The sequence below is a fragment of the Primulina huaijiensis genome, chromosome 3 (assembly GCF_012295235.1).
Source record: "Primulina huaijiensis isolate GDHJ02 chromosome 3, ASM1229523v2, whole genome shotgun sequence".
NCBI lineage: Eukaryota > Viridiplantae > Streptophyta > Magnoliopsida > Lamiales > Gesneriaceae > Primulina > Primulina huaijiensis.
This window is the reverse complement of record NC_133308.1, coordinates 5,467,385-5,477,735: the sequence shown is the minus strand read 5'-3', so window position 1 is coordinate 5,477,735 and position 10,351 is coordinate 5,467,385. Positions and strand designations below refer to the sequence as shown.

The 10,351-nt window shown below is 37.6% G+C and overlaps 2 protein-coding genes across 2 annotated transcripts; both read left to right on the top strand.

Annotated features, from left to right (window-relative positions):
* Positions 1–755: 755 nt before the first annotated feature.
* LOC140973325 (subtilisin-like protease SBT1.5) lies at positions 756–3,310 on the top strand. The gene has a single exon (XM_073436021.1). It carries the CDS (start codon positions 815–817, stop codon positions 3,203–3,205), a length of 2,391 nt encoding a protein of 796 aa, XP_073292122.1. The 5' UTR covers positions 756–814; the 3' UTR covers positions 3,206–3,310.
* Positions 3,311–4,043: 733 nt separating this feature from the next.
* LOC140973326 (large ribosomal subunit protein eL19y-like) lies at positions 4,044–6,228 on the top strand. The gene is made up of 5 exons (XM_073436022.1): positions 4,044–4,250; positions 4,914–5,036; positions 5,265–5,578; positions 5,813–5,883; positions 5,979–6,228. The coding sequence occupies exons 1-5, from the start codon at positions 4,139–4,141 to the stop codon at positions 6,001–6,003; spliced, it is 645 nt and encodes a 214-aa protein (XP_073292123.1). The 5' UTR covers positions 4,044–4,138; the 3' UTR covers positions 6,004–6,228.
* The last annotated feature ends 4,123 nt before the right edge of the window (positions 6,229–10,351 follow it).

The window sequence follows — 10,351 nt, the reverse complement described above, 5'->3', positions numbered from 1 at the left end:
CTTGACATTGAAAATGGTGACTGACATATTAGATATCACGTAAAATATTGTACCAAAATAAAAAAAAAATTAAAAGGTAATATTCCAATACTAAATTTTAACAATTTAATTAAACCAAAAATTGCACAAGTTGAGACCGGGCTTGTAGCCTAGTGGTCTCACCTCCCGCCAGATTAACTGGCTCCCCGGGTTCGATCCCTCCCCTCGCGTGTGTTATAATAAAAAAAAAATTGCACAAGTTAACGGATAAAAAAATCATTTTCCCATTTTTAGTAACGAAATCTAGTATTTGATATATTTAACATTACACGGAATTAGTGAGGCCATAAAAAAATTAATATAACAAAACAATACTCATATTCATTAAAATAAAAGGGCTTATATTCATAAACAAATAAAGGATATCCATTCGATCAATTGAATTAAAATTAACCATATAATGATACAACTTAGAAGAGGGAGTTTTATGATAATATTTAGAAAGTATGGGTAGTAAGTGTAATTACCGAGAAAAAAGGCAAAGCACCATTCCAACTCAGTGTAGGGTTTTCTCACGAAAATCTTAATATAGTCAGGATTGTCCCAAAAGAAGGCGATTTCCTGGCTTTCAAGAAAAGAAGATTCACAATTTCCACACATTCCCATGGTTAGTGTATATACGACTGGCTTCAACTCAATCGTCATGCAAATCTTCAACAATTTCCGCAACTTTCTTTTGTCCCATTCCAAAATTTTCTCTATAAAACTTGAATCCCATTTAGTTCTGGGTTACTCGCTCGTTTCCATTAATATTCTCCTTCCCACCAAAATCCAAATGGGTCGTGTTTGGTTTCTCATGTTTGCAACTATTTTCGTCTCATTTCACTTCACCAAAAGTGACGATGTTACGGATTTTTTGAATTCTCAGTCCACTTTCATAGTTCGAGTCCAAAATGACATGAAACCATCTGCCTTTTCTGACGTAGAAGAGTGGTACAAAGCCACTCTTAGAAGTGTGACATCAAATCCTTTGAACTCTGAAAGTCCTGAATCTGCCACTGATCAGACTGAAAAATCCCGAGATTTTCTTCATGTATATAGAACAGTTTTCCATGGATTTTCAGCTCAGCTCACTCCACTGCAAGCCCAAGAACTCAAGAAACGCCCAGGAGTACTCGCCGTGTTACCGGATAATCTTCGTCAGCTGCACACAACTCGTTCCTCTCAATTTCTTGGCTTATCCTCCGTCAACCCTTCTGGTTTGTTGTCTCAATCTGACTCGGGCTCTAACGTGATTATCGGGATAATGGACACTGGAATATGGCCTGAGCGACACAGTTTCCATGACGAAGGCCTGGGGCCGGTTCCCTCACATTGGAAAGGCCAGTGTACTGAAGGAGATAAATTCACCGCAGCTCACTGTAATAAGAAAATTATCGGCGCTCGATACTTCACTGCCGGATATGAAGCAAGAAGGGGCTTCTTTAATTCTTCTGAGGAAATTAGATCAGCTAGAGACTCAGACGGTCATGGAACCCACACAGCGTCAACCGCCGCCGGTAGAGCGGTGGCCAACGCCTCTCTTTTCGGCTATGCTAGCGGTGTCGCCGTGGGTGTTGCTCCGAAAGCAAGAATTGCATCATACAAGATTTGCTGGAAAAGCGGTTGCATGGATTCTGATATCCTCTCCGCCTTCGATAAGGCGGTGCAGGACGGCGTCAATATCATTTCAATCTCCGTCGGGGGCGGAGCTATACCATATAATCTGGACCCGATTGCAATTGGGGCATTTGGTGCTATGGAAAGGGGAATTTTTGTTTCCATATCCGCCGGTAACGAGGGTCCCTCTAAAATGACGGTCACAAATGTTGCTCCTTGGCTGACAACCGTCGGCGCCAGCACAATTGACAGAAAGTTCCCAGCTGATCTTGTGCTTGAAGATGGGCGAGTGCTAAGAGGCGCTTCACTCTATAGCGGCGACCCTTTTCCCGAGAAGTATACACCCTTGATATACGCCGGGAACGCCTCAGCGACTATGAAAATCGGTGGTAGACAGGTGGAAAATTTCGCCGCTGCCACATGCATGCTCGACTCGCTCGATGAAAATTTAGTACGTGGCAAAATCGTGGTGTGCGATCGAGGAGGCAATCCACGTGTCCAGAAAGGCGATGTCGTCAAAAAAGCCGGCGGCGCCGCGGTGGTGGTGTCAAACGTTGCACCGATCGGTGAAGGTCTCGTCGCCGACTCTCATTTGATTCCTGGCCTCGGTATCACGGAGTCAGCTGGTCACACCATTCGCCATTACATGAATTCTAATCCAAACCCTAGAGCAAGAATCGTATTCCACGGCACTGAGCTCGGGGCGAAACCCGCACCGGTGGTGGCGTCCTTCTCCGCCAGAGGTCCCAACGTCGAGTCCCCATATGTGCTGAAACCTGATATCATCGCCCCAGGTGTAAACATATTAGCTGCTTGGCCGGACGGCTTGGCGCCAAGCGAGCTATCTTCCGACCCTCGGCGTACCGCATTTAACATTGCTTCAGGAACCTCCATGTCTTGCCCTCACGTTTCTGGCGCCGCCGCTCTGCTTAAAGGGGCCCACCCCGATTGGTCTCCTGCCATGATCCGATCGGCTCTGATGACAACGGCTTACACGCAAGACAACGAGGGCAAGCCATTACTCGATGAGAAATCCTACAATGTGTCCACAGCGTGGGACATGGGAGCAGGGCACGTGAATCCTGAGAAAGCTTTCGCTCCTGGACTGGTTTACGATATAACCACAAACGATTACATAAATTTTCTGTGTGCATCAAATGTTACTCAACAGGATATAAGGCGTACCGCGAGGAGGCCTGTAAGTTGCGGTAAGATGAAATCAAATCCGTGGGATTTGAATTACCCCGCCATCTCTATCGTCTTCGATGAATCTGAGAAGTCGGAGTTCGATGCTACGATTACAAGAACTGCTACTCATGTCAGTGATACTAATGCTACATATGAAGTGAGCGTGACGAGTCCTAAAGGTGTGGCAATGACAGTAAATCCTGTAAAATTGGAGTTTAACACAAAGGGCGAAAAGCGAAGTTATGTGGTGAGGATAAAGGCGGAGAAGCTCGGGGTGAAACCGGGTGGTCCCGTGATGGAGATGGGGAATATATCTTGGTCGGACGGGCGGCACCGGGTTGTTTCTCCGGTGGTTGTGGTTTGGAGGGACGGGTTTTGATACGTTACCTCATAGTTTGTAGTCCTATATGTTGAAAATATAACTACTATGTTTTGGGTGTAATATTTCATCAAGTGAACTTCAAATCTTTTATTTTAAAATAAATACGTTTTGCTTCAATAATAATATCAATGTTATTACAACATAGTAAATTATATTTAAGAGCCTAAACAAGCCTGGTTCACAGGCAATGTGATTTTCTAGTACAAATAAAAAATCATGTCGAAACATAAATCGAAACTTGAGACAAGAAAAAAAGAGAGTTAGTAATAGAAAATTTTAATTGCAAGTTAATTCAAATTTGAGATTCTTCGTCTAATCAAAACTTTCACGTACTTTCAAATGAAATGAAATCTTCGTAAAAACATTATAATCTTTTTTACAATATTTTTGCGATCTTAACCATTTCTCATAGAATTGCTTTTGTCAAATGAAATGAAGATCCGTAAAACTATTATAATCTTTTTTACAACATTTTTGCGATCTTAACCATTTCCCATAGAATTGCTTATGTGACACTGGACATATTAGCGTTCGGCGATCGTCATATCAATTTCATATAGAAAAATGTCTAAAAAATGAATAAATATTTAAAACAAAAAAATAAGTTAAAACTGAAATTTGATAATATATACCGCTAAAATAGCAAAGAGGCTTAACTAAATTTGCAATTTTCCAATAATTATATTTTAAAGATGATCTGTTGGGCTCTGAATCTGGAAATAACAAATTGCAACCTAAAATGCAGATTGCAGGCCCACTTAAGTTATCCTTCATGGAAAAAGATAGCCCAATTTAATTAATAAAGCGGAGAAAAGCCCAAAACTTAAACCCTAGGGGAAAATCGAGTGACCTACAAAAAGGGTATCTTGGGCAGTCTCCAGTCTCTGTTTCTTGCCCGCCCCGGAGATAGGAGAAAAATAGAGAGGAGAAATGGTGTCGCTGAAGCTACAGAAGCGGCTGGCCGCCAGCGTAATGAAGTGCGGAAAAGGCAAGGTTTGGCTTGACCCCAATGAAGCCAACGAAATCTCCATGGCCAACTCTCGTATGTTCTGGTCTTGTATCTTCCGTACACGCGTTCACTAATATGTGTGACCTTGTTTGTATTTAGTTGCTTTGGTTTCCGTTTATCTGAGATCCGTTTGTCTGTTCTATCGGTCACCATGTTTTTTAATTTCTGTCTGTGGTCTTTTTCTGGTTTTGTATGATGAAGAATTATGAAATTGAGATTGGATTTTATTTGTAAGAGCTCAGATTTGGATATTTATTCCCATAAAGGACGTGATTTTAAAATAAATTTAAGTGAACTTATCGGGCCATGTTATTTGAGCTCGGCAGATGGGATATGAATCTTTGATGAATTAGTTGTGTTAGTAGAGCTAGAGTTTGATTTGTACAGCCAACGTTATTGAGCTTGACGAGTCTTACACTCATACTTATTTATTTATGAAAGGTTAGCAATATTTATTGTACGATATTTATGCAATCGTGCTGAAGATAATAGGAGAGTGGCCAGGTAAAAAATATTGTTTAATAAAGCATCCTAGCTCACGGATTATATTTATATTTATATTATATATCTTAGCTGTCTTGTTGAATTGCTAGCATCAATTAGAGCAATAAAGTATGTATCTTCTGTCAGCTGGTATGTTTAAAAAGATGGTATGATTAAAGTTGCATGATCAGTGTTCTCTCTTCTTGGTTGTAGGACAAAACATTAGAAAGTTGGTCAAGGATGGTTTCATTATCAGGAAGCCCACCAAGATTCACTCGCGATCTCGTGCTCGCAGAATGAAAGAGGCCAAGAGAAAGGGACGACACTCTGGATATGGTATTCTTTTCTGATTTATTGGGATGTATGATCTTATGGTAGTTTGCTTGGTAATTGATACTTAGAACCTTCCTTTATCTTTTCTTATCTTGGCTATCGGTTGTAGTTTTGTGACCAGAAATAATGATTGGTGGTTTGATTGGTTTATGTAGTTGTAATTGTCCTTGTGGTTGGTGGAAGTAGTAGATTTTGAGCCTTGTGTTAATGATCAATCTTCAATTATTTCAGGTAAGCGCAAGGGTACCAGGGAGGCTAGGCTGCCCACAAAAGTGCTTTGGATGACGAGAATGAGGGTGCTAAGACGTTTGCTTCGGAAGTATAGGGAGGCTAAGAAGATTGACAAACATATGTACCATGACATGTACATGAAGGTTAAGGGTAATGTTTTCAAAAACAAACGAGTCTTGATGGAGAGCATTCACAAGTCTAAGGCTGAAAAGGCTAGGGAGAAGACATTGTCTGATCAGTTTGAGGCCAAGAGAGCAAAAAACAAGGCTAGCAGGGAAAGAAAATTTGCTAGGAGAGAGGAACGACTTGCCCAGGTATTGCTTTGATATTGGTGTCAACACACACCCCCCTCCTCGGGTTCTAAATACTGAAAACATTTCAGTATCTAGCATGAGTTGTATGCTTCTCTTTATGCCTTTGGGTCATGAGATGTATGCTATAAGCTAAACGTAGGTTGTTTTTACTATATTCACTGTTATTAGCTTTTTTTTTATTTGACTGTTGTGCTCTGTGGATTTTAAGACCATTATTCCATGTTTACGCTGCAGGGACCAGGAGAAAAGGTAGCAAAATCCGCAGCAGCTGCTCCTGCACCAGCTCCCACTTCTCAAGCAACCCAGTAAGTGACAGATAGCTTCTAAGTCTGCAATATTTATTATTTACTATATTTAGGAAGATGTGAAGAGACTATACTTCAAAATGTTTGCAATGCAGGGGCACTAAGAAGGCAAAGAAGTGATCTTAGATGTACGATTTCAGAGATTAGTTGCTCTCATTAATCTCTAGTTTTGTTTTTAAAGCTCTGCTTGTTTTAATCGTTATGACATGATGTTATTTAGTGAACTGAACGTTGAAATGCACCCTCCCCTCACCCTTAGTTTTTTCATAAGTTTATCTTGTGTGTCTCAAAAACTTGTGGTTGGAACATTGCATCCTCGAGCAAAAATTTATATTCAGTCTTTTATTGATCCGTTTAACACAATACAGTACTCAGTTCCATTATGGACTTGAATACACCTGAGGAATTGATGATGCAGAAATGGAAACATGTTGTTTGTCGAGATATTATGCTAATTTCCTGCATCAAGGTTTGAGCCCTTGCAATTTGTAGTGAGTCTTTGTCCATGCTTTTGACACTTTATTATTATTATTATTAAAATTTAAGAGGTTATGGCAACTATGTTTAGTAGTAAGAGCATCCACGATAGCTTCTCCATCCAAAATGTCAAATTTACTTTATTAAATTTAGATGTCAACTTTTCTCTATACAGAACATCAGCTTTCTGTTAATATGTCACGTGTTTATATTTTTTTATTTTCCCTACATATTTTTTTAAATTACCTTTTTTAATGGTTTTATTTTTGCATCGATTATATTCCTTATCTTCAACCCATCGTTATATATATATTTTTAATATAAAATCATACTATAGTGTTATCCACATTTACCTATATTATTGAGTTCATATAAATATAATTTTTTAACCAAATTTTGATAATGTCGTGTTTCAATCGTCCCTATTTCCTTTTGATGACAAGTTTGGAGACAGTTGTGATTATCCTTTCTCAAAAACCACTTTAGATAAACGGCGCCGTACGTTTATCAGGAGAATTCCTTTGGAGGGTCACTTGCATCTTTTCAATGACTACTTCGCTAATGCACTTGCGTATCATCCGACCTCTTTCTTCGAATTCTTAGTAGTGTGAAGAGTCATGAACTATATTTCGTTCAAAGAAGAAATGTTGCTGGAACGCTTGGGATTTCATGTTTACATAAGGTGATTACCACCTTTGAGAATCCTTGCTTATGGAGTTGGAGTTGATATCATGGATGAGTATAGAAGAATTGAGAAACCACAACAATAAAGAGTACGAAACTTTTTGTCAAAGCAGTAATCTCGAACTTTGGAGATGAGTACTTGCGGTCTCCAAATAATAATGACGTTGCTAGAGTGCTAGCAGCTGGTGAAAAACTAGGATTTCAGGCATGTTGGGGAGTATTGAGTTCTTGCGTTGGAAATGGAAGAATTGTCTAACTACATAGGAAGGCATGTGTGCTGGTCATGCCCATGAGCCAACAATTATTTTACATAATGATATCAATGTGCTGGAAAAGTCTAATATATTTGCATAACTTGCTGAAGGTCGTACTCCTAAAGTTAACTACTCAATCAATGGCCACAGTTATACTATGGGACACTATCTTGCATATGGAATCTATTCTCCATGAACTACGTTTGTCAAAACCATATCATAATATTGCATAACATGATCGTTGATGATGAGAGAGATTCCTACTTTAGATCGTATGAGCTTTATTATAACCAAGTAGATGATTCAAACCTAGAACCAATTCCTCGTTATCTCACTACTCAATTTGTGAATTTCATTCAACGTAATTGTGGCATTAGAAACAAAGAATCTCATTCACAACTTCAATTTGATCTTATTGAACATCAGTGAATGCTAATAGGTGAAGAATGAAACACAATATAAACTAAAATATGTGTTTTTATATTACATTTTATTTACAATATTCTTGCATTTGAATTTAAGTTGGTTTTAATGTAATGTTGTGTTATGAAGTATCATATTTAAATATCATAATAAAAATTCAAATGTTGTTCCAAAAAAATAACCCATTAGCATATTCAAAAGACAATCAGAAGTACAAAATCCAAAATATCAACTCTTCATATTTTTAAAAATTTGTTGCCAACGGTTAATAATTTACTCTTGCTCCATTGCATCCAATCCAGTAATATCTATCATCATAATCTTTTCATTTTTTTTCTTCCTCTGCCATGATGATCCAACGGTCTTTCTGCTTCACATTTTATTTTTCAATTTCTATTTTTAGCTTAATCTTCTCCTTTTCAATTTCTACCAACATATATATTTTGTTCATCTTCTCGGAGTTGTTATTTGTCATTGGTTATTCCCTCGGCCAATGCTTCTAGTTGTGTAGTTTTTTCTTCTTTGTATTTTTTTTTCTTCTCTTGATTTTTCAAAAGTACATACATATCACTAGCATACAAAATCCAGAAAGTGCTTGTATATCAAACAAAATAACTTGAGCCAAAAAAATGTGTACCTTACCATTTTCTCTATGACCACTTTGGTGCAAGTTTTCAGTTTGAGCCAAGCAAGTACAAAACTTATTAATTGAACGTTGGATAGAGTTTTGTTAGGATCGATCGTTTATCACTTAGTCAAAAGCTATAACTGTTAGTCAAAGTGTAACTTTATTTTTATATACTCGTGGCAGCATAGAGTGCACCTACTTGTAGGCTAATGAGTCAGGCTATTAGGCACACGAGTCTGGGGAGGTACATGTCTATATGTTGGTATTGTCTCATATCTTTTTTAGATCAATTTTACCATTTCTCTAGTGTCGTCCCAGTCTCTAGCAAAGACAATATTACCCGTTAAGATCTGGAATCACTCTTTTATGGCCCACCTACCAATCAGATCAAGCAGCATAATATTAGCAGCTTGACAAATAAGAACTTCTTAGGAGGTCACTCATCCTAGTACTATTCTCACTCATGCATGTTTAATGCAACATTCTGCATCCAAAGAAGTATATAAATATGCTTCTTGGAAGATTTGAACTCATGACCTAGTTTTGATATCAATTGGTAGGGTCAAAAGCTTACCATTAGGCCAAAAGCTATAGCTGATAACCAAGATGCAACTTTATTTTCATAAGCTCGTTGCAGTGCAGAGTGCAACTACTTCAATGGATCGGGCTATTAGAGACTCTAATGAGGTGTGTCTATCTGCTGATGCTGTCTCTTATCCTTTTGAGATCAGTCTTTCCATTCCCTGCCTCCGAACCTGTCACTGTCAAAGACAATATTACACGTTAATATTTCACGTTATTCTTTTTTACAGCCAATCAAATCAAGCGGCACAACCTCAGTATCTTGACTCATAAGTACTTCTCAGGAAGTCACTCATCCATTACTACTCTCACTCATACATGCTACCAGACAAGCTCCAACGATTCCTTAGTGAGTGAACGGTTCGCTCTTGAAAGTTAGGCTTATTTTATTCATGGTAGTATTGATGTATCCTACTCCAAAATGTGGTAAATTTTTTATTGTTCGCAACATTTGCATCTAATCTCGTAGTAAGCCAACCATTAACTAATATGTTGTCTTCTTCCCGAGTGAAATCCACACTTCGTTGAGTTTTTTTACTAGTACATTCAGTGGTAGTTTGAGGTGTCGGAATAGATGTCACCAAATTATTCAGAAATTTGGGATCTTTATCTTGTAAAAGTTAAGTGAAGAATCCATCACCATTTAGAAGATCCATAGTACTGACAAATGAAATTTAGTGTCCATGAAAACATACAAACAAAACCTCAGAATGAAAAATTAAATATACATGTGGTAACGTTCTGCTGGATAAGATTGAGTTGCAGAAATTTGACCATTAACGTATTAAAGCTTCAAATGCTTGTTTAGAAAGTTGTATAAATGACAAAAGATTAAAAACTTTTAGCATTCTCCACAATAACCCTCTGCCAAATTTCAAACTAAATAATATAATAACTAGTACAAAAAAAATGTAATAGGCATTCGACAAAAATTTGTGTGAGACGGTCTCACGGGTCGTATTTTGTGAGATGAGTCTCTTATTTGGGTCATCTATAAAAAAATTATTAATTTTATGCTAAAAATATTACTTTTTATTATGAATATCGGTAGGGTTGACCGGTCTCACAGATAAAGATTCGTGAAACCGTCTCACAAGAGACATACTCCAGGCATTCAGAATAATATCAACCCATACAAACAGATGTTAAATTAACCACTAACTAATCCAAACTAGTAATAGGATCGATCACATCAAACATAAATAAAACAGTTCAGGAAAAACGTGAATTGGGGCTTAATAGTGTTCTATTATTTTTTGTAATTTCGTTTGAGTTTTCTTGTTAATCTCAAAAAAAATATTTAAAATCTATAGTATATTTTGTGATAAATAATTTGATTGACATTTAAATTAATTAATGTAAATACAAACTATATAAGTATATTATAATGAAAATACAATTTGTTTTTACTGGATACAAT